Here is a 23852-nt window from a genome sequence, read left to right on the forward strand (position 1 = left end):
CGTGCCAACATTTGGATCTACATTTGTCAGCTTCATGCGTCTGTCGCTGTCCAAGAATTCCTCCAAGGTTTATTAATTTTTCGATATCACTAGCTGCCTGTAGCAAAACGATCTCTGAAGAATAGAAGCGAATAGGTAGTCTTAACGCACCAATTTGTTCAAATACCAAGGCAGAAATTATGTCATTGGGACTCGCTACCAAATTCCAGTGTACCGCACCGGCTGCCTACGCTACTTCATTAAATTGAGTAAATTAATCTCTTCATGACAGTGGCTGCATGCCTACTTTCTATTACTTAGTGCTTTCTGAATTAATTTACGCCGATATCAGCCTACAGTTCAAGGTTCGGTTGGGAATCTTATACGTTTCCCTGTTCGGCGAAATCCAACTTTCGGGACGAATTTCTCCCTTCATTGCTGTACTGAGAATAGAGCCCTTCCAAAAAGCTGCCGTAATATCATGATCCTCTGAGTTATTCTCTTAATTCGGATACTGAACCTGTCTTCCAAGAATTGTGATTCAGGCGCTGAATAGTAGGTTTGATATCGACCCGATATCGACGTCTTCCATGCATTTCGAAATGAAGCGGTTGAAATGGTTCCATGCCGATTACGAAATAATGCGCTCCTGGTCCTAGAGGGTCATATCATTTGATAAGCCGCCGCTATGGCGATGACTTTAGTGTAGTATATTCTTACATAGTGTTCCTCAGATCATTCCAATCAGCAAATTGAGTAAATTTTATGAATTCATACCCAATCAGCTTCTTCCTCGCCATAGTGGAAATTGCCAAAACAATAAACGATCTCCCCATCTCCCCTGCCCACCGTTGACTTCTTAGGGTTGGTATTAATAAGAATGTCCTACAGGTCTTTTGAAGACACATGCTGAAAGGGAACCTATCACTTTTATTACATGGTTGCCTTAGTTAGTTAGTTTAGTTAACTGGGGGAGCCGCAGCTCCGAGCACTCAGCCCATTGTTAGGCCCATTGTACTATCCCCGTAGTTGCCTATTTAATGGCTTCCCGCCTACGGTGTTCGCAGGCTTTAGCGAATCTTAGAGCATTCTACAGAGGCAGAGAGTGTGCAGATTCTTCATTGAAGAAAACCTTGCCAAGGTGTCTTCGTCTGAGATCTGAGGATGCCGGGCAGCTGCATAAAAAGTGCAGGGCCGTCTCCTCCTCCTCCTCACATTGGCTGCACATAGCCGAAACCACTACGCCAATCTTTTCCATATGGTAGTTTAAGGGGCAGTGTCCCGTCAAAAGCCCTACTAGGGTTTTCATGTCCCACTTGTTAAGGGACAACAAAAATGCCACGCTAGTGGCCCTAGGCTCTTTCACAAGGATTTTCGCTTGCCGGCAAGAGTCCAAATTTCTCCATTCGGTTGCGTGAATCCTTGCAATTCTACCCTTCATAGTAGACTTGACAGTAGATGGTCGGATTCCAAGAGCTGGTTCTGGCCCCACCATTGTGGATCCAGACCCTCGGCGAACCAGTATGTCAGCCGCCTCATTACTGGCGATGTCAGTGTGCCCCGGAACTCACATCAGGAATGTTTCGTTCAGTCGGCCAAGTTTCAGCAGCACCTGATGACAACTCCACACCAACTGGCTTGATATGTTGTTGCCATTTAATAATAATAATGCGGCCCGACTGTCGGAACAGATTCGACTGGTGTGACCCCTCCATTTTTGTCGCAGACATTCTTCTGCTGCCAATGAAATGGCATATATCTCCGCCTGGAATATGGTCGTCATTTTTCCGAGGGGTCGGGCCAGTTCTATAATCGGATTCACCGAAAACACCCCTGCACCCGATCCATCCTCCATGACTGACCCGTCGGTGAAGATTATTAAGGCTGTAATCTGAAAAGACTCATGGCCACTTGTCGACCATTCTTCTCTTTCGATGATTACGACAGTGTATGTCTTTTCAAAGACGAATCTGGAAACCATATGATCGGTCGGCATCAGGGCTACCGGATGTTTTTCAAGGAATTTCCAGATAGACGCATGACCGTTTGATTGGCGCCTTTTCACGCCCCAATGGTATCGAACCTATATGCGTCGTTGGCCGCTTTCCGTTTCACCTCCAAGTGAATGGGGGGGAAATTTAGGATAGCTTCAAGTGCCGCAGTCGGCGTAGTATACATTGCTCCAGTAATACATAGGCAACCAAGTCTCTGAATCTGCGTTAGCAGCTTCACGACGATTCAGACGATGCAAGCATACATCAAAATGGGTTTTATTATGGATGTATACATCCAGTATATCCGTTTGGATGAAAGTCCCCAGGTCTTACCTATCGCATTCATACAGCACCAGAGCAATCTGCAGGATTTCTGATATTGTTCCTGGATATGATGCTTCCACGTTACTTGGAGTCGAAATGTACTCCTAAGTACTTGACTGTTTGTGCCAGCTGGATTTCCGCCCTTGCTAAGGTGGGTAGCATATAGCTGCCCCAGCTATACGCTACCCACCTTAGGCTACGCTCTTTGACCAGAATCCGCTTCAGCTTTGAGGTTGCCTCAAGAGAGTTAGTCTCTTCGCAAAAGCGTCTCCAAGATGATCGTTTAGCTGAACTTATGATCTTCTTTAGAGCCTTCTGTGCTTCTTTATAGCGATTCCAGCTAGTGCTTGATTCACCCTTCAGAGCACGATTAAGGAGCATCCTTGTCGTTCTCCTCTGTTTTGCCAAATCCGAGTTCCACCATGGTGTTTTACCCTTCTTTGGCATCTTGAGTGGACAGCTTTCTACGAAAGTTTCTCTCATGCTACTTGCGATCATCTGGGTTGTCTTCTCAATTCCAGCAATGGATTTGATGTGCTTCCCAGGGATCGTGACTCAGGCGCTCAATTCTATTTGATGCATCTTCCGCGGATTCCGAAATGAAGTGGGTGGAGGTGGATCCATGCCCATAACGAAATCGATGCGTCTGTAATCCGAGAGTGTGATATCGTTTGATACTCTCCACTCTCCGATCAGAGCCGCGATGTCAGGAGATGCCACCGCGATGTCGATGACCTCTCGCCTGACCACCTTGAAGAAAGTGGGTTCATTGCACACATTTAGGATCTGCAAATCGGTTCCTACTAGATACTCCAGTAGTCTCGATCCTCTCTCGATCATTGATGTTCGAACTTCCCCAGCATATGTGGTGAGCGTTGACATCACATCCTGCTATTACCCCTATGCTTCTACTTTTGGCATATTGGATAGCTCTAATGAATGTTCCACTGGGAACGTCTTCTGCGTCGTAGGGGAAATATGCAGAGCACCAAAGTATCTCTTTATATCCCTGTTGACTTTTTATGGTTAGCTTAGCCGATATGGTGTCGCCATCACATAGGTCGTTAACCAGGTTAGCCTGGAAGTCTTTGGAGACCACCATGCAGGTGCGGGGTCGATCGCTTCCATTGGCATACAATAGGTCAGCATGTTGGAAGTTTGGGCCCCTGACTGTCCCACCAACAACCCACGGTTCTTGTATAAGGTATATAAATGTCTTGCAGCTATTGATCCGACGACTGATAAGTGCAGTCGCCGTTTTACAATGCTGCAAATTTACTTGGGAAATGTGGCACCTCATCTACGTTTCAGATGTAGATTCCGGGGGCTGCATGTCCCCTTAAATGGTTTTAGGAGCCGACACTTGTAACGTGACGGTCCCTAGCCCATAGTAGAGCCGGCAGCCCGATTTTTCCCGAACCTTCTTAACATTGGGTTCAAGAACGCCGATAGTGAGGAAAGTTCCCGGCCTATCGGCTCTCTCCCCTATTTTGCTGCCTAGCAGCAACCAGGTGGAAGTGTTAAGGTTGTTCTGTACACCAAGTTGTTCCAGACCCCCAACACCATTTCGCTCTTCTTCTGCAAGCCAGAAAAAGCACTTTTTGATCGATGGAAGTTCATGGTTAGTTCGGTTTTCAAGGTTAGTCGCGCACCCTCCCACACATCGTTAAGGGAGGAGCAGTACTGCCTGAGCCACTCATTCGTGTCTTCGTCGGCAAAGTTCAGCCGTAACATTTTACGGAATACAACTACCCACTCAAAGCAAAGCTTAATGCCTTGCGCAGACGCAGTCCTTACAGCTAGGAGGAGTTTCCTCCTAAGCTGTTTCCACCCATCCATCGGCTTCGGTAGCCTTCGCTGCAAATGAAGGCCTAGCCGTTGCCGGTCGAGCCCTCTTTGCTATCTTTTGTGTCGAAGAGGTAGGATCGGCCGAGAACCGCTGCCGCTTCGGTTTCCGACCTGTTTACCCGAAGCCGGTTTGCTGTCCGTCGACAGGTGCTTACCCATGGGCAAGACTTTAGCCTCAGCAGGTGGCGCCCATTGCAGCCTGGGTTCAAGAGTGCTGACAGAAGGGGCCTGCTTCGGCTCGTCCGTTAAGGACTGGGTCCCAATTGGATTGGTTCCCACTTGAATAAGTGGGGAATCTGAGTCTAGACTCAGGTTCTCCATCGATGAGCTCAAGGTTACCCCTTCACTCGGGGTTGGATCGTCACGATCGAAGTTTAACTGTGTTTGCCTAATAGGTTTATGTTTTTGTTTTTTCATAGTTGGCTGCCATGACCTCAATTTTTTCGGGGAAAGTAAGTCGATCTCGGCAGAGCCCCTTTTTGCCGAGACAAGGCTAGTTGAATTTGGGGGTCGCCTGGTACTCAGAGTTCACCATTTACGACCACATCTTAACCCCTGTGACCATTCAGCCCTCGGCACGGTAGTCACACCTTGGCTTGGGGTTTTGATTACCACTTGGCTTCAGGTGTCACCTCCGGTTTCCCGCAGGATCTTTCTTACTGAGCTCCTTCACCACGACAATGTAGGTAGGTTGCCTTAAGTCTCTGTGTAGAACATAGCGCATTAACCCACTGTCAGGAGGACTGCTGATACGTCAAGCGATATCACGCTTCAGGTTTCGACACAAATTATTTCAAATTATGCTTCTCATGTTCTGCTCATTACCACAAATAGGAGTTAGATTGGGAATTCCGCTTACCTCCATGCATGTAGACAAGGTTCTAATAAATGACGTTACTTTCAAAATTGTGCCTATTCATGTATTGCTTCGGTGCCGAACTACATATTCTACACTGATCATTTTCCACCCACTCTTTCATAATGAGCTTTTTGTAATCTAACCGTCCTTGATCGTGCACCTAAATCTTTCATCTAAGTGAAGAGTTCCCCAAAGTCACCTGATCGAAAAGTGGAGATCGACGGAGGGCTACCAAAGATTCGCTGCTTCTGGCCTAGGGATAACCCTTGAAAGATCTACCCTTAAAGTTAAGTGGGGTAGACTCGCTCCTTGTTGCAAAATTAAAATAAATTGAATGCATACGCCAACGAAAAGTTAACAAACACATTCAATAGGCTTACATCGTTCTTCCCCGAGAGATGCGTTTTCAGCTTCAACCGCACGCGTCACAAGTGCCCCGACTGCAGAGCATCCTTCAAATTCCTATCTCGTAAAGTTCGCACTTTTAGAAGTCTGCCTCGATCTTAGGTTGGATTTAGAGGTCGCGAATATTATGGGCGTGATGACCCTTGTGGATGACTTGGATTCGACATTTGTCTAGACCAAATTCTATCCAAATATCCCGACTGCAAATGTCTATTAAGCTGATCATCAGTGCCAGCATACAACTTGATGTCATCTAAACACATCAAGTGTGGCTGCTTGCACTTAGTACGTATGCCAATGCGTAGCCATGCTCTCTAGCATCATTCACTTGCCACGAAAGGTGGTTCAGTGGCATATAAACCAGAGTGGATTCAACAAATCCCTTGGAAAATGTCTCTTCGTATGCCGATGAACTATGGCCTGCTGTTACCCTCAAATGAGCCGAGTGACAAGGCAGAATACCGCCCATTAGTTGTCCGCTTTTTAACTGACGAATCGATAATGAGTTGCTATTTTGAACCTCTTGCTCCAAATCCGCAACCATCCGACAGAATATTATTAGCCTTAAGGCCCGTCCGTCTCAGGGATCGTCCCCCTTAGGGGTCGTTAGCGACCTTTAACGGGTCGCTTACGATACGGGGTCTGACCTCCGCGAGATGCCCGAGTAAATAGTTCTGACCCCCTAGCTGGCAGTATACCTGCAGCAACTCCAATACCTTGTAGTGCCCCTGTTCCGGAAGAAAGCTCAGTCAGAATTGCTATCAGGAAAGGCGCAGCAGTGGTCAAGCGTATACGGTCCTGCGGTCTATCCAAAGACCAGGAAGCTGCCAACCAAAAGCCAGGAACAGAAAAGACGAGGAAACGAAGAAGGACTAAACCGTTGGCTCTGCTCATTAAGTTGACGGGAGGCAAGACATTTGCGGAAGTCCTTAGTGAAATCCGCTACAGGATAAAAACCCGGAGAGAACGGAGCAGAGGTGTCTTCGATACGGAAAACGAGGAATGGCGGAGTTCTCGTCGAACTGGGCCTAAAGACGACTAACAAGAGTACGTTCTGCGAACCGGTCAAGGGGCTATTGGGGGAGAAGGCTCTTTTTTCCAGCCTAGAGCCTAGAGTTCCTTTCCTCTAGAAATCCGGGATCTTGATTGCCTCACAGAAAAGGTCGAAGTAGAGGAGGCGATAAAGCGTGAATGTCCAGAGGTACCCAACGGCCGGGTAGTTATCACCTCTCTAAATGGTCGAGGCGAAAAGCTCACAGTGGTGGAAGTCTACGAGCAATATGTGAGGAAACTCCTTAGCAGCGGGAGAATCAAAATCGGATGGGTAGTATGCAGGGTGCGAATGTGGATAGTTTCCCCCTAGTGTCAGCAGCTTGCAAGGGATCGGACAGGGGAAAAACATGCCGGAGATGCGGCCAAATGGGTCATCAAGCGAACACCTGCAATGAAAGCGAGAGTTGCGTTTTCTGCAAGGATCGTGGCGCGTCTGGTGAGAGCGTCGCATACACTGCGGGCTCGGGACGGTGGGGTACGAACGGCATGATCCGCATTTTACAAATTAACATGCACCGGAGTGCAACCGCTCACCAGTTACTAGCACAGTTCCCTGCAGAAGTAAATTCTTATCTTGTGCTGACTAGCGAGCAATACCGAAACAATGACCCATTCTCATGGCATCTCGACTTATCGGGCACCGCTTGCATCTGGGTTCGGGACGACGTTTCGAGCACAGAGGGACGAATCCTTGTAGGCGTTGATTTTAATACCAGGGCTTTTGAATGGGGCATGCCTCAGTCAGACTCCAGAGGGAAACGGATTCTGGAAATGGCGGCGAGAACCGGGCTCGTAATTTTAAACACTGGATCCACGCCAACGTTTTGGCGCCCAGACTGTGAACGAAGCATTCCTGATATCACTTTTGAGTCGGAATCTGCGGCATCATCGAGTCCTAGAAGACTTATCGGTAAAGAATCACCAGTACATCGCGTTCGAAGCGGTTGACGCTACTTGCCAGAGAGCACCAGCGTGACGCTCCCCCTGCCTGTGGAATGTTGCGAGGGTGAACATCAAGAACTTCGTCGAAGCACTTGGAGCAGGCAGGGCCATGTTGAAGGGCGCTCCGGGGTGGTAGTTTCGCAGCTGACACCATCGTAAATTCAGCGATGAATCTGATAACGACAGCGTGTAAGGCTTCCATACCCCGGAGGTGCTCCACACGCGACAGGTCTTCTATTTACTGGTGGACAGCAGAAATTTTCGACCTACGGAGGGAGTATCATAAGCTCCGCCGTTTGGCACAACGTTTTCACGCCAACGAGGAGGCATGAGTCATAAAGGCACAGTATAGATCAGCAAAAAGAAGACTTTGCAGCGCTACAAATAAAAGCAAAGCTCGCGGCTGGCAGAACCTTGTTAACGAGGTTCACGACCCGTGACGACTTGACTGTAAGCTTGTCACCCGGAAAATCGGCGCTCTGCGGATTCTCTGCATACTAAGTACCGACCAGATGGACCGCATTGTGCGGGCATTGTTCCCCAGACATCCTGTACGGGTTGATGTAAATAGCGCGAAAAGCGTCGAGGATTGCCCCCTTTTCACAATAAGAGAGCTCGAAGAAGCGGTTCTCACTATGAAAAACAAGAAGGCACCGCCTGGCGGAAGCTTACAAACTGGTGTTCCGCGAACGGGCAGAATTGCTGCTTGAAGCATTCAACGCTTGCTTGAAGGAGGGCATTTTTCCTTGTCGCTGGAAAGTGACCAGACTCGCGTTGATCAGTAAGAGTAAAGGAGACCCGGAGCTCCCGTCTGCATACCGATCGCTGTATATGCTTGACACGACCGGAAAAGGGCTCAAGAACTCATCAGAAGTAGACTTGCTGAGGCGATCCGCGCTGCCGAGGACTTATCCCCAAGGCAGTTCGCGTTCAGACCAGGGAGATCCACAGTGGTTGCTGTTATGGAGGTCGTAGATGCGATTCATCGAGCAGAGGCACACAGCCGCCGATCTCGACGGATAGTGCTCCTCATAACACTTGATGTCAGAAATTTCTTAAATTCTTCTCTTGCGGATATCTAAAAGATCGCTTCCTGCTCTATAAGACGCTAGAGGGATAAAGGAGGATGGAAATCTCGTCGGGAGTAGCACATGGATCTATTCTAGGGCCGGACCTCTGGAACGCTTGTTATGATAGTCTGCTGAGACTCGATATGCCCGAAGAATCACACCTGGTGGGTTATACAGACGACATTACAGCACTTGGTGCCGGACGCACTGTTGAACAGGCGCAAAGTAGACTTGTTATATTGCCAAAGTAATCATCTTGACCAGAACGAGAATCCCGACCCTGCGTCCCATATCGATTGTCGAGTTGCCTATAGAGTCAAAATACCTTGGTTTAATGCTCGGCTTAAAGATGAGCTTCTTCGAGCGAGTCGGATAATGGCGAATGTCGGGGCCCTATATCTACTAGGAGACGTCTCCTTATGGGAGCAACTCAGTCGGTTCTGCTCAAAGAGCGGTGGTATGGGCTGATGCCCTTGACAAGGAAGTGCATCGTAAACGCCTTGCTCAAGTACAGAGGCGGGGAGCTTTGCGAGTAGCGTCTGCTTATCGCGCCATCTCCGCACCGGCTGTGATGGTGATCGGGGAAGTGATTCCCGTTGCCCTCCTTGCCAAGGAGCACAAAACTATCTAACAGATTAGATATTGTCTGCTATTTGTAGTCAAGCCTAAAATTGATAGACCAGTAGCTTACTCCAAACTACAATTTTTAGTTTACAATGTATATATATATTCCGGGAGCAACTTACCCCCTTCCTCAGTACAAAGCTTTGTACTGGTCTATCAATTTTACAAAGCTATCTATTGCCGTAAGGACGAGGACTTAAGAGAGGTGATTGCGCGTGAAGAATGTCAACGCACCCTTACCGAATGGCAACTTTCTTGGCATGATGACCCAAGGGGCAGATGAACTGCGCTGCTCATCGACAAATTAGACCCGTGGTTGACCCGAACACACGGTGAGATTGATTACTTCCTAACCCAACTTCCGAGTGGGCATGGAGGTTTTCAGTCTTACCTGTACAAGATTGGAAAGGCGCGATCTCCTGGTTGTGTGTCCTGCAATGGAGTGGCGGACGACGCTGAACACACCTTTTTCTCTTGCGAGAGGTGGATCGTCAGTAGCTTTATGCAGACACAGGGGGCTCTCCCCAAACAACATTGCCAGAGAGATGCTGAAGTGCGCTGGCAGCTGGAATCGTATTGTGCATTATGTTCGGGCTCTTGTTATTGCGAAGAAGATTGAACTCAAGCGGGGTAGTTCTCTGATGACAGGGAGGTGTTTAGTTGGTAGTCTGACAGCGTGCTGTTGCAGGAGTCCAACACTCTGTGCGTACATTCACCTACCCTACTCCCAAAAAAAAAAACCTCAAGATACGCATTGACCCTTTTATTAATAATGGACATTATGAATTTGTTGAGGGTTGACAAGAAAGTAATCGGTGTTATGTCTGCAGATCGCTGCACCTCCCCTTGAGGATAAGGTAAGTAATTACTCCAGTGTAGTGGCAACTCTTCCGGCGGAATTATAACCTGGTTTATGCTATGTGCTAACTGACCGTGAATATTGGCGAACTCTTTATATTAGCAATTTTGCATCGCATCCAGAGTTATTCTTCGAGCTGTTTATGGCTGGTCGCACCTTCTCTTTGATAACATCCGCAAAATTCCTGCCCGGCGTAGTGACATGGCGGATTTTTTCAGCGGTAGTCGACTTAGGGTGTTCAGGTGGGTAAACCCCAAACTCCACCCCCCATATTCTCCTGCTTCCGTTATGAAAAACTACAATATTGGCCCGCTCTATTGGGACTCATTGAGTGATCTGAGAAAGTTTCGCTGGTTCTTCGCGTACGTTGCATTCTAAACACGTCCAAAGTTTTTTTTGCCATACCGTCGCAACGGAATGCATACGACAGAAAGTGTCTATTTCAATGTATCCAGAATTTCAGCTACTGCTGCCTGACTTGAGATGTGATATTTTCGATAAGCGCTACACTTTATTTTTCACCCGTATGCTGACGTTTCAAGTGCAAATTTGAGATCTGCCTTAATTAGTTACACCAATGCTCCAAAGGAATTTTTCATGGCGGACACTTAAACCAATAGTACGAAAATCAATTTTCTGACGTCTTTTCATTTCTATGGTTGAGGGGAACAAATGAACAAGAAACACATATTCTTCTGACTATGCACCCTGACAGCTGCAACTGCAATACAATACACAACCGTGCCGTGGTTGCAATAGTCACATAATAGCGTACAATCGAGACGCAATTTCATCACTAATATGAAATAGAAATGTCGGAGTTGCTGGAGATGCACAGCGGCTAGGAATGCTTGGTCTATACTGACATGATAGAAACGTTCATTTCCTGGACCTGCTGAAGCGACCTGCGAAGCAAACTGCTGCAAGAAGCGGACCCATACTCCTGGTCGTCGCGGTACCTAGACATCAAATGTCCCACGACTAGGGTTTTCGACGACGTGCTGTCCATTACGGCAGCCCGAGCGGTTATCCTTACACGACCTTAAATTTGTCCTTCTCCTCATTGGCGGTATATATTTACCCTAATTGCCAGATGTGGAGATAGCTTCGTTAGTAGGTAACCTGCAAGAATACGTACCACCTAAGACGCTGTGGTGACCTGTAGCCATTCAGATTAAAGCTATTCAATCAATCTCCTTTAACAACCGAGTTTGGGACCAGGGGAACTCTCTTGATACTTTTATCATGATGGATATTATCTCAATATCAACACCAACTTGAGGTGTGGCGCGCCAGTAATGTTATCGGCATATAGGAGCAAAATACGAAAAGTGACCATCAGAACCACTTGTTATTTCTCAACTTTCATCATTTCCAGATAAATTGCAACCTCTTATGAAAAATCCATTGAGAGATAAACAAATTCTCTTCTCTTCCAAATTTCTTCTTCTATAGTTTTCCAGCATTCAAATCGTTTAACAACTTTTCGATCCAAACTTCAATCTTTGCTAAAAATTCTTTATTATTATCTTCATTGATGACCTTAAATATTTTCATTTTCAGATAAGTAATGGGTACGACGAAACCGCAGCCCCTCTCGACTTACCCCAGGATGCCGTAAGTTTTACTTCCAGCACGAGCTCCATATACATAACCGTTGTTCTACCACTATTTAAAATAAATTGGAGAGCGGTGTCGAAGACTGAAATTAGCGCAAATGACACTAAAGACGCGGAATGTAGGTCCACCATTACTGTGGGCCAGCTACCCATCCTGTTCAGTTCCCCTGGGTTCCCGAGCGGATACAAGCCATTATTAAATTGCGAATGGGTCGTCAAGTCAAACACAAGCGTACTACGCCCTACAGTTCATTTGCTGACCGTCGACCTTGATGATCAGTTTGGATGCTTTGCGGATTATTTGGAAGTGTTTACTAGCAAGGATATGGTTAAATGGAATCAGGCCTTTAAAGGGTGTAAACTGGAACCGAACCAAGCTAGGCAAATTGCAGGCGATCCATACTTAAAAGTAACTTTCAATTCCGATGCGTTTGGAAATAAGACCGGCATCTCAGGAGTTTTCATTGGAAAATGTGGTGGAGAGTTCACTGATGCTTCCGGAGTGATCGATTCTTCACTGTTCATGGAAACCAACACTGAAAATGAGTGTAAATGGAAAATTCATGTGCAGCGAGGTAGGAAAATCAAATTCAGATTCACGCGAATGGCCTTACCGAAAAATGCTCAAGGTGGCTGTGTGTCATATGTGATGTTAAGTAATGGCGAGGACGAGGAGTCTCCAATTCTGGGTGTCGGAAAATATTGTGGCACAGAAATTCCAGACGTACCATTAACAACCTCGAATAGAGCATTTGTAAAGTTTAAAAACGCATACCCGTCTGGAAGTTGGAAGCTATCTTATGAAACGGTCATGAACGAATGTGAACATAACATTATCCTGAGTGAAACATTGAATTCAACATCAATTTCGACGGAAAATTTCCCCCACATACCGACCCCACACAGCGTATGCACGTGGACAATTTTAGCTCCACTGGGAGAACATATACAGGTTCATTTCCACAACTTCAACCCCGCGCAGGATCTGAACTGTCAGAACGAATATTTTGAAATCCTAGATGGTGCAACCGCGTTGTCTAAGCAACTTGTAGTAAACTGTACTCAACCAAACTCGATAGACTCAACGGCGAATGCTATGCGAATCAAATACTTTAGCGACACGACTGACCCTTCGTTGACTTTCAATGCAACGGTCTCGATTGGAAAGTGTGGTGGCACCTACCATGACCGGAGTGGAACAATTACATCAAAGAATTACCCCCATCTGGGTCAATATCCGAGCAATTCAATCTGCGAATACAGAATACTTCTTCCAGTTGGAGCGATAATAAACATTACTTTCATCGATATCAACCTCCCGGCTGGTGACTGTAAGACCGTTGACAATCTGGAAGTGTCTTATATCGCACAAGGAATTGAAAATTCTACCGAAACCACAAAGTACAACTTTTGTGGAGGATATACACTTCCTTACCTGGTTATCAACGATAATGAAGCTTTGCTCCGGTTTCAAACATTCAAACCTAACACGGTATATAGAGGCTTCAAACTAAGTTATACGTCGTCTCTGCATGGATGCGGTGGTTTTATCAACGCCGAACAAGGAATAATAATGACTCCAGGCTATCCAAATGGCTGGGGCAATACAGCGGTGTGCATTTGGAAGATCACAGTACCAAAGGGACGCCGAATAAAAATGGAGTTTTTGGACTATGATGTCCCAACATCCCACCAAGGATTTGCAGTTTTCAGGCCTATGCAAAGACGCGCAAGTAGAATTGGTCTTTTTAACGATCATCGTTACTTATCGGGCATCGGATACTATTACACTTCTCCTCCATCTGTAGTTTATTCATCTGATAATCAAATGCTTGTTTCATGCTGGCTCTTACCTGCGCCTGGATTTAGAGGAATAAAGATGCGCTATAGCTCCAACGAACGAACAATCTGTCAAGGGTCTTTGAAGGACACATTTGGGCTTATAGCTTTACCGGCTGTGAATACTTCATTAATATGCTCTTATGAAGTACAAACTAATGGCACAGAAACTATCGCGTTTACGTTTAACGATTTTCGAGTTGACCGTCGTATGATGCGTCTTCCCTGTGAGCTTCGTCCACCTGTTTCAATTTTAGACGAAACGGGAACCAAGATGAGATTATGCCAGAATACGACGGAAACAACCTTGCGCAGCCCATTCCTTACTACTAAGTTGCAAGTGCTTCAACTTCTGCAAACCAAAATTATATCGTTCAACATGACCTACAAACGACACAATTGCGGAGGAATAGTATCGCTTAATGATCCTTATAAAATCATTAGTCCGCTAGTTACAGTGAACTCCTCTACCTCTTATGGAACTCTGGATTGTGCATGGCTCGTAGCTAAATCTACAAAAGATGCGTTCCTATTCAAAATATCCGGTTTTGTCAAGTTGAAGCTCGGTTGTGACAAGGAGTATCTATCAATTAAACAAAGTCCAACCGGACCGCACTTGGGAAGGATCTGCGGCGATATGACCATTACAAATATGTCCACCTTAAGCCAAGCATTTATCGAATACCATGCGGACACTTTCAGCGCTGATACAGTTGTCAATATTACAATCGAAGACATTGACGAGTGCGGGGACCACGTTTTCAACGCTCCGCACACAATTCACCTGAAGGATGATTACAAGAGCAACGTTGAATGCATTTGGACAATTAAATCCAATTCAGGATACCACTTGCAGGCTGAGTTTATTGACAGATTCTATATCGAAGACAGCGCGAACTGCTCAAAGGACGTTTTGAAAATATACGACTATGTCGACGGTGACTGGGTTCTACTTGATGGCGTTTGTGGGCGAACGAGGCCGCCTGTTTTCAATTCAACCGAAAACGTACTTCGCTTGAAATTCAAATCGGACGAAAGCGTGGAAGGGGATGGGTTCACGGTGCATTTTGGGAACAAATGTGGCGGCGTCTACTTTGTACAGTCAAACAAGCACATTATAACGAGCCCCAATTACCCCGAAAAATACAATGATAACCTAGAATGCAACTACACACTTGTAGCTCCTTCCCCAGAAGATGTCATCCTTGTACAATTCACCGACTTTGAAATCGAAAACATTGGCAAATGTCAATACGACAATGTTACAATATACGCTTATAATTACAACAGTTACGAGAAGTTGGGGACATATTGCACTGATAGCTCCATTTCTGAACTGCGTCACAAAGATCGGATATCTATTGTCTTCAAAACTGATGCCAATGGTCAGCGCAAGGGTTTCAGATTTGAATATAGTTTGGACCGGTGTGGTGGGGTTGTATCCCACAGTCAGTTGATCTCATCTCCAAAAGATAATGGGAGCGGCGCAGGCAGAATGTACCCACCCAACGCCCATTGCGTTTGGAACATAACTGCGCCCAAGGACAAGGAAATCATTATTAAATTTGAACATCTGGAAGTGGAGGTTTCCAGTCGTTGCTACTATGATTACGTTGCGATCTTCAAGGGCAGTAAAGAATTAGAAAGTAACAAAGTAGCAACCCTCTGCGGCAACTTAACAGGAAAATTGCCCACTGTAAATATCAATACAAATCATGCCATCATACATTTCCACACAGACCCGTCCAACTCTGATCGCGGATTTAGCGCTTGGGTACTATTCAAGGATCAATGTGACCGAACTATTACTCTTGACGCTAATAGTCCCTCCTACATTTTCGATAAATTCTATGGATCTACGTACCAGACGAACTTGGATTGCAACTACGTATTCTCCGCGCCCGATGGCTACCACATTCAAGTGGACTTTGACCAGTTCCATGTAGCACCTTGCACTGGAAATCAAACAGATACCTGTTCCTGCGATTACTTAGAATTACGAGATGGGGCCGGTCCATTCTCAGAATTAATTGGCCGCTTCTGCGGTCACGAGTTACCACCGGCAGCAATCAGCACGAGAACAAAGATGTTCCTGAAATTCGTAAGTGATTCGACAACGACAAGCAACGGAATTAAGGCAACATTCAAACTAGTCGCATCCAGATGTGGTCCAACAAACCATATACTGGAGGATGCACAGGTAATTTAAATATTTACTTATTTATAGTGTTATGAGTAAGAATCGTTCTGAACTAGTTTATCTTGACTGAAAAAGGCAGTTGCCAGAAGCACTTCTTCTGAAAATTGACTCACCTATTGAGCGTGGAATAAATTTTCAAATAGTAATGTGTGTATGTCAAAATGAAGGTTCCTGTAAATCAAAAAGAAGAAATTGTTAAGATTTCAATTGTACACCTTGAACCTAACATGAATTCGGAGGAGGTCCTTACTGATATATATATACGAAAGTGTCAACAAGCTGTGCCAAGTCAAGGAGAGGGGAGGGGCGGAATTGGCCCGCTTATAACATAGCCCGATCACGAGAGCTCTTGTGCCAGACGCGTGCAAATGCATTCAAGATTACGGTGGTCTGCGAAGGGCACTGGCCCATAGGGTACCATGCCGCTAGGCTCGGCATACCCTACAACTCGCATTGCTGAAGCTGCGGAGAAGGAAGTCAAACCCTCATGTACTTTCTCTGCGATTGCGCAGCTCTGGCTAGAGTCAGGCTGCGAATACTGGGTAAATCATTCTTCAGGGACCTCAGAGAGATTTTCAAGCTGCAGGGTGGGAGAGCTGCTTTCTTTCATGAATGCTACTGACTAGCTCTGAAGATCCGGCTGGACTCTGCCTCCCTGCTCCCATAACAAAGACAAAAAGGTTTTTGACCGTAAACTAGCCGCATTGCAAAGAACTGTTTGTCTGGGTATCACTGGTGTCATGAGCACGACATCCGGCGCAGCTCTGAATGTACTACTCAATTTGCAGCCCCTGGATATATTTATTCAAAGCGCTGCAATGAGAGCAGCTCATAGGCTAATTCGATTAGATCTATGGGAAAACAACGGATGTGGGGGGCACAGAGCATTGGAAGAGTTACTGGGAGGACTGAATCCAGTACTTACAATGCCTTCCGATTCTCGTGTCCCCATACATCTGTTTGGTAGAAGATATGAAGTTACTCTGAAGCGTAGAGAGGACTGGGAAGACCCAGAGGAATGCGTGGCGGGATATCACCTCGAAATGAAATCTCGGACGCTTTAGCGAAAGAGGGGCCAATCTCTCCTATGCCGGGACCGGAGTCAGCAATTGGAGTATCAGTAGCATTGGCTAAATCTGTTTTCAAGAACTGGGAACAAGTTTCCCATAATGACAAGTGACAGAGCCTAAATGCTACTCGACACACCAAACTTTTCCTGCCAGAACCCAACATACGTACCGCAAAGTTTATCCTGTCGAAAAGCAGGAGGACTTGCAGGTGTATTGTGGGCATTCTGACAGGCCATAATTCACTAGCTGGGCATATGTTCAGAATAGGAATTACCGAAGATGATACGTGTCCCTCCTGTAATGAGGAAGCGGAGTCCACGGAGCATTTCCTATGTGAATGCCCCGCCTATGGACGCATCAGGCATCAGATCTTTGGTGCCGATGTTCTCCAATTGCGACGGGTAGCATCACATCCACTAACGGGAATCCTGCGATACGTTAACGAATCCAGAATATTCCGTTAGACGGGGGAGGCGAGTACAATGGGCCAACACGGCCTGAGTGCTCAGAAGCTGTAGCTTCCCCCCCCACCATACACACACACATAACAACAGTCACGGCCTTAGGAGTTTGTGGCATCAAAACGGCGCACCAAAGCGCTAATTGGGCTCGTCGGAACCGCCACTGGTACCTACCATACGAAAGTGTCATTTTGAAAATGACCAACACTATAGCCGGATGTGTCCGGATGGCTCAAGTGGTTAGAACGTTGGGCTGTCGTAGCGAAAGATCGCGGTTTAAATCTCACTGGCGGCAGAGGAATTTGTTATCGTGACTGGATGTCGGATACCAGTCGACTCAGCCGTGAATGAAACCTGAGTCAAATCAGGATAATAATCTCAAGCGAGCGCAATGCTGACCACATTGCCTCCTACAGCGTACTGTAGTGTACCTCCTACAAGGTACTGTGTACGCTCCTAAATGAAGTGCTCTAACAGACTTCAAGGCCCTGATCCAATATGGATTATTGCGCCAACCATTCTTATTATTAACACTATAGCCAAAACCCTGCAGACTTCCGTGAACATGTAGTGGATTCTCTTCCCACCCCTATTCCTATACTAAACAAATCAACCTCTTAATCTGATACTTTGGTCAATTTCGGCGCTAAATATATATTTGTTAATCGATCTTTCAAATTACAATATTTTTTCAATGTAGGCCAAAGTTTTTAATTTGAAACCATACGCCGTATTTTAGGAACCATTTAATACCTTCTTTAGTATAAGATCTTGTACTACAGCGGAGAATGTTCCAATAGTTTTCATGCTTGCATATAGGTCTAAGAATTTACTCACTAGTCGAGAAAACTCAGCTTACATGCCTTCGCCGGATGGTAAGTAATTTAACCTGTTAAACTGCCGAAATTTTTACATGATCAAGAACTTATATGTGGAGCATGAGACGCTAGCCATATCTATCCAGAACTTTCCGAGGAACTTTTTCTTCCCCTATGTAAGGTGCCCCAGCCCCAGCCAACCTAGGATTGTGAATTTCCGCCCCCGTATACTGCCGAATTTCTTCGTTCGACAATGTCTCAGACCAGAGATTACACAACATTGCCACGAATTGATGAAAGCTTGCAACCGAGGTGGCAGTCACTCTCCATGTGCTGCTCACATATAGCAATGTAGAAGAAAGGTTTGAATTGTGTGAGCGCACCCCGGATCTGCATATTACGGTGACTTACCATATCATCCACTAAACCTTGCGGAATCTAATACAATTAATAATTCCTTCGTAATCTTCAGTTGCGCATCATCGCGAATAAGAGCACTGCCACCAACGTCCCCCAAAGGCAACCGAAAGCACCGCAGCAACGGAACTTCACCGCGTGGTGCCCACCTCCACAAGCATCGACCAACAAAGCTCTCAGCTGCTTATGTTCATTGATCCGCCCCACGTTTCCGTAGTCAGTCAACTTTTGCGATGTCCAAATTCCAAACCAGAGTGACGCACGAGACAGAAGAGGACTCTGACGGAGCCGTAAGGATGGGTGGCGACTCATTAGCAGAATCCAGTCGAAAGTTGCAAACTACTAGCCCACCAATTTCTATCTCTTTAACCGCCTTAAATGGCAGAATATTTCGGGCGTATTCATAAATCTCAAGTCTGCTTTCCCGCATACCACATTCTTCGTGGACATTTAGATCATGAAAACATCAAGTTATTATCTTTATTAGGTTGTGTGGAGCTGTGAATAGCGGGAGGAGTGTTGCGGAAAGTGTGAAATCTCGTGGAATTCCAGGAAGACTAGAATATACAGAGAGCAGTTGTTCCTGATTTGAAAATACCGACTATCCAAAACCATGAAGATTAGCTAACAGAAATCCTGGCGAGAGTTGGAGTGTCGCTCAATTTGTGAAGATTGGTTTTCTTCCCATGGAAGCAGTCGTTATATAAAATAGGCAGACTAATGTAGGTATCTGTCAAGTAATCCTGAGCAAGATACCGGTTTTGAAAAATAAGAGGGCATGTTCAACTGAGTGACCCACGCGGTTGGCGCACTGAACGGGCACCCAGGCAAAAGCAAATTTTCCCTCTTTCCAGGGATAAGCGTGCCTTAGGCGCATTTCTAACACACTGAGAAGTCTGCGTTTATCAGATAATGGTAAATCAGAGAAGCCAAGAGTTAACGGTAAAGCATCTTTTTAAAGGTAATGGTAAAACCCAAAAAGTCGCATTTTCATATGCGTTTGAATGGGGTGGGGGAGAAGCATAGCCACTGAGAACGTGTAGCCTATTCTACTCGATGCCTCCATCTAATGAAGGCATCTCAAATTCGTTCATGTTTCGTAAGATTTCCTTCAGTCGATGTGCTACTACCCGCTACAACTGGAGTACATCAATTCAATGTCTTATGGGTCCATCGGCGGAGCGCTTACATGGGAAATATTCCTTGCATTCGCTTTCGCCTTCCCGTTACAGGAAATGTAGAATTTTAATTCTGAACATATACCCAATAATCACATCCTGGTTTTTCAAAGGATAAATTTTGCAGTATATTTGTTTGGATCTGGCAGGAACGGTTTGGAATGTCTAGTAGCATTCAGGCTCTGCCACTTGTCATTATAGCAAGCCTGCTACCAGTCTGTGAGCATTAGCCAATGTTACCAATACTTTAATTGCTGATTCCGCTCCGGGCATGGGGGAAATTGAGCACGGTTTTGCTTTGGCACCCGCGTTTTTATTTCCCCCATTTCCATATCGCTTATCATTGCATTTGTTACTCACTTAATAAAGTTGTTAAGCGTTCGCATCACAACTTATTAAAAATTTAAGATGACTCTATCAAATCCCTTAGTTGTTGCATCGTATACAGAGCCAACTATGATATTTCCCCTATTGTCATAAGCCTGGTATTGTGGAATGACCACAGCTACGTCCTGAGCACTAAAATGCCTCAACATAGTTAATTCTAAGAGTTATGAATCTAATATCAATCTCAAGCTCTCGGTGTTGTGGATCTTTCATTGTAGAAGATCCAAGTGTTCTTTACCGATCCAACACCACAAATTTTGTTAAACCGAACCCATGGCTGTAGGACAACAAAGTTAGAAGGGCAGCCCTACAACTTTGTTTTGATCAACCCTTATGTTTGGAAACATAAACGTGTCTAATATGTAATAGAAAATAGTTAATTGTAACCTTGCGTCTAGGGACTAAATTATTTGAAATAGTTGAACTATTTTTACTTTTTCGGTAGTGTTAATTATTTTATTTGCACCAATATTTCGGGAACCACCCTTCAACAATGCTATAAAACTGCTCACCGACCGGAGTGGGATTTCAAGTTTCAAATATCATAAAGGTTGCTGTACCTTCCTCTCTCGCCAACTGGTTGGTAGGCACTAATTAAAAGCTTGCTGTTGAAGTAGAGAGCAGGTCTTCGACAGATTTCTTCGCGAGGAGATATGAATCTAGGGAGGTCTCCAAAATCTGCCCCTCAGCCGCAGGTTGATGTTGAATAGTGAGAAGTTAATATCCTTGGGTTCCATCTTCATGGACACAATAGGTATAGTGGCGGACTGCTGCATGCAATCCCAACACGACGAAATTGTCTGCGAGAATAATTCTAGATTGAACACCGACTGCAGTGCGGTTGATGGTGAACATAGTGGCTATAGGATTTGGTTGGTATACAGGGTGCGAATTCTATCACAAATTGAATTGAAGTATCATGTATCTTGCCCTTCAATTACGACTACTACGAGGAGTACGTATTTCTAAGTAATCTCCGGGGCAACATCCTTTTATACAGCTTGTCATCTACGAGGATCATGAGGTTTAGAAAATCGGGGCGGGAATCCGCACAAATTTGACAGATTAAGGGTTCTCAAGAACTGAACTGGAATTGTCTGGATCTAAGGGTTCGATTAATGAACGAGCAGAGTTTCTGAAGATAAGTACTGTTAATCACGGTGGATGGATGACTATATCTAGAGGTTACGGGTCAAGGATGATGGTGTCATATTTACTAATGATTAGACAAATTTCTAGAAATAAGAATGTGCTTGGGTTCGCAATTATGTTGCCGTTCCTATCGGGAAGATACGAATGGCAGATAAAAAGGGAGCCCTACGATATCCGAAATATGCCTCATACAGCGGGTTGCCGGTTTCTAAATACCATACCTATCTTTTCAACCTACTTTCAGTCAATACAAAAAGTTCAATAACGAGTGCAATTTCACTTTGTAACTACCAAAACAGTTAATATTTAATATCAATAATATTAAACAATAGTTTCATATTTTTTGCTTAATTTTACTGTAGGGAATTACACTTCAAACCCCGGGTGACGTATATCCTCCAAATTTGAGATGTCTCTGGAAAATTCATTCGACCAAATATCATCTGCACCTTCACTTTACAAAATTCGATCTGCAAGGACCAGATGACAAAGGCCAATGTACCAAAGATGTCTTGCAAATTTACACAGAGGATGTAAGTAATGTTTTTCTCTTGGGGAAAATTTTTTATGTTAAGATTACAAATGCATGAAATAACTTTCAGGCATCTTGGACATTCGACAATGGCTTAGACAGCGAAATTGTGCGAAATGGAATCGAGAATGGTGTGATTACTACGTACGCCGACTCAATTTCCCGAAACCCGGAGGGGCGGCTGCACTACTGCGGCAACAGCACGCCCACTGACTATTTCTCGAACTCGAATACTGTCTATGTAATCTTTAAAAGTGACGAAGATATCCAGAAATCTGGTGTAAAGTTCTCGGCCACGCCTATCTCAGGTTGATATCATAACAAATTATTGCTGAAATTCGAAAACCTTCACTTTATTCCTTTTCAGGATGTTATAAGAACTACACGGGCATTCAAGGGAGAATCTTTTTGAATTCGTATCTCGATTGCGAATTTTATATTCTGGCGCCTGAAAACTACACAATTACTTTATATTTCAACGCCTATTATGCACTAGATGACGATTGCAATAAACAGTATTTTGCCGTAAGTGTACTACCAAAATTCATCTTTCTCAAAGTGAACCAGTCGAGCCCAATCTTCAATCGAATTTTGATCTTCGCTCCATCAAAAAACATAATAAGCAACCGCCTTTCCTCATTTAGGTGTATGATGGCGATAATGGTACAGAAATATCCAGGAAGTGTGGACAGTTGGAACCAGCGTCCAGCATCTTCTCTAATACCAACCACTTGAAAGTTAAAGTGAAAAACACCGGCATGTTCTCGAATTATGATGCAACATTTTTGGCTTCGAACGCGGGACCAGGCTGCGGGGGACGACTGAGAAACTATGGTGGAATTTTCACAAGTCCTCTATACCCACTCAATACACGAAACACCTCAGACTGCCGATGGGATATCGAAGTGCCAAGCAATATGAAAGTGGCACTAGTTTTTGACGGTGAGTATCCTTTATCGGAATTACAGCTCAAATGACCTCAATCAATATCTCATTGAAGTCTTCGATATGGGTGCACGGACAACATGTCCATCCGATTATCTGCAGATAATTGAATTGGAAGAGAGTGGAGAGGAAGTTGTTAGACGATTTTGCGGAGAGGTAGGCAGTAAAGATTACTTTGGAATTTGTCATCACTGACCCTCTACTATTTTTAAAGGATAAGCCAAGTCCGTATAGGGGACGGCGTAATACGATAGCTGTCAAGTATCGGAAGTCTGTGAATTTCGATGGAACTGGATGGGTCCTGCGGTTCGGGGCAATCAATGATGATACGAAACTCTTCCACTTTAACAATTGAGAAGTATAATCAATAATAAAATTATCTAAAAATATTATGATATTCGTTTCAATCAAGTAATGTAAAGTGAAAATAATATCCACCCCATTTTTTAACTCCACTTTGTATCATGACCCCAATAATATAATACATTCCTCAATCTAAAAAAATTTACCTAAACATGCAGCCAGTCTGAGTATATAGAGCACCAAAGAAGCCTTTTAATATATGTGCGGGTACTTCTCTGCACCAGTGCTCAGCCTAGTGAAGTTGTCACATACGACAGTAACTCTGAACATTCCGCCTGAGAATATTAATGAGCATTCGGCCGATATAAGAAGCGTTTTTATCTCTGATGCTGATCAAGCTAATCGCCACCTTCCAAAAGGACTCGACAAAACCTGGTTGGGAACAATTACGTGGAGGCAAATCGATGAACGTAAAGGACTGTGTGCTCTGTTGATGGCTGCGGTGGAGCTCCATTACCGTGATGAAGTGGGGGAAGTACACCGCAATGTACGCCATAATGAAAACAATTCCACAATTATCTTGGTCCAGGAAACGGAAACTCCTGCAAATAACAACGATTGTGCAAAGAGCACCCGTTTTGTGTTTCCTCCCTGGCCAAAGGAGGCAGTGTTATAAATCATAACATACCATGACTATTTAAACCAGATAACGAAAATTGATCAAGATTTGAAATTTAAACGGAATACTTTATGGCTCGGGCACATAATATTCTTTCACTTTATTAGGCATGAGGGACATCACGTTCAAATGGTTTTCAGGAACCACTGAAGACAGTTTTGTTTAAGTTTCTTTTTTCTGGGCACTAAAGATAACTCCAAACGCTAGGAGAACCTCCCAAGCCTTGCTCGAAGGAGCTGCGGGCGAAGGAGGCGGGAACAAAATGATAAACGAAAAGATATGAAGGTGGCGATCA

At 44.9% G+C, this 23852-nt stretch overlaps 1 protein-coding gene across 1 annotated transcript in view; it reads left to right on the forward strand.

Moving 5' to 3' along the window:
• LOC119656055 (cubilin homolog) overlaps window positions 1-22967 on the forward strand; it is a 76898-nt gene extending 53931 nt beyond the window's left edge. The window contains exons 22-28 of the mRNA XM_038062326.1: window positions 11521-15615; window positions 21461-21631; window positions 21701-21938; window positions 21998-22155; window positions 22275-22572; window positions 22631-22731; window positions 22790-22967. Of these exons, the coding sequence (XP_037918254.1) occupies window positions 11521-15615; window positions 21461-21631; window positions 21701-21938; window positions 21998-22155; window positions 22275-22572; window positions 22631-22731; window positions 22790-22930 (5202 nt within the window). The 3' untranslated portion in view covers window positions 22931-22967. The remainder of the gene's footprint in view (window positions 1-11520; window positions 15616-21460; window positions 21632-21700; window positions 21939-21997; window positions 22156-22274; window positions 22573-22630; window positions 22732-22789) is intronic.
• Window positions 22968-23852: the final 885 nt, after the last annotated feature.

Source organism: Hermetia illucens, chromosome 1 (assembly GCF_905115235.1).
Source record: "Hermetia illucens chromosome 1, iHerIll2.2.curated.20191125, whole genome shotgun sequence".
Taxonomy (NCBI): domain Eukaryota; kingdom Metazoa; phylum Arthropoda; class Insecta; order Diptera; family Stratiomyidae; genus Hermetia; species Hermetia illucens.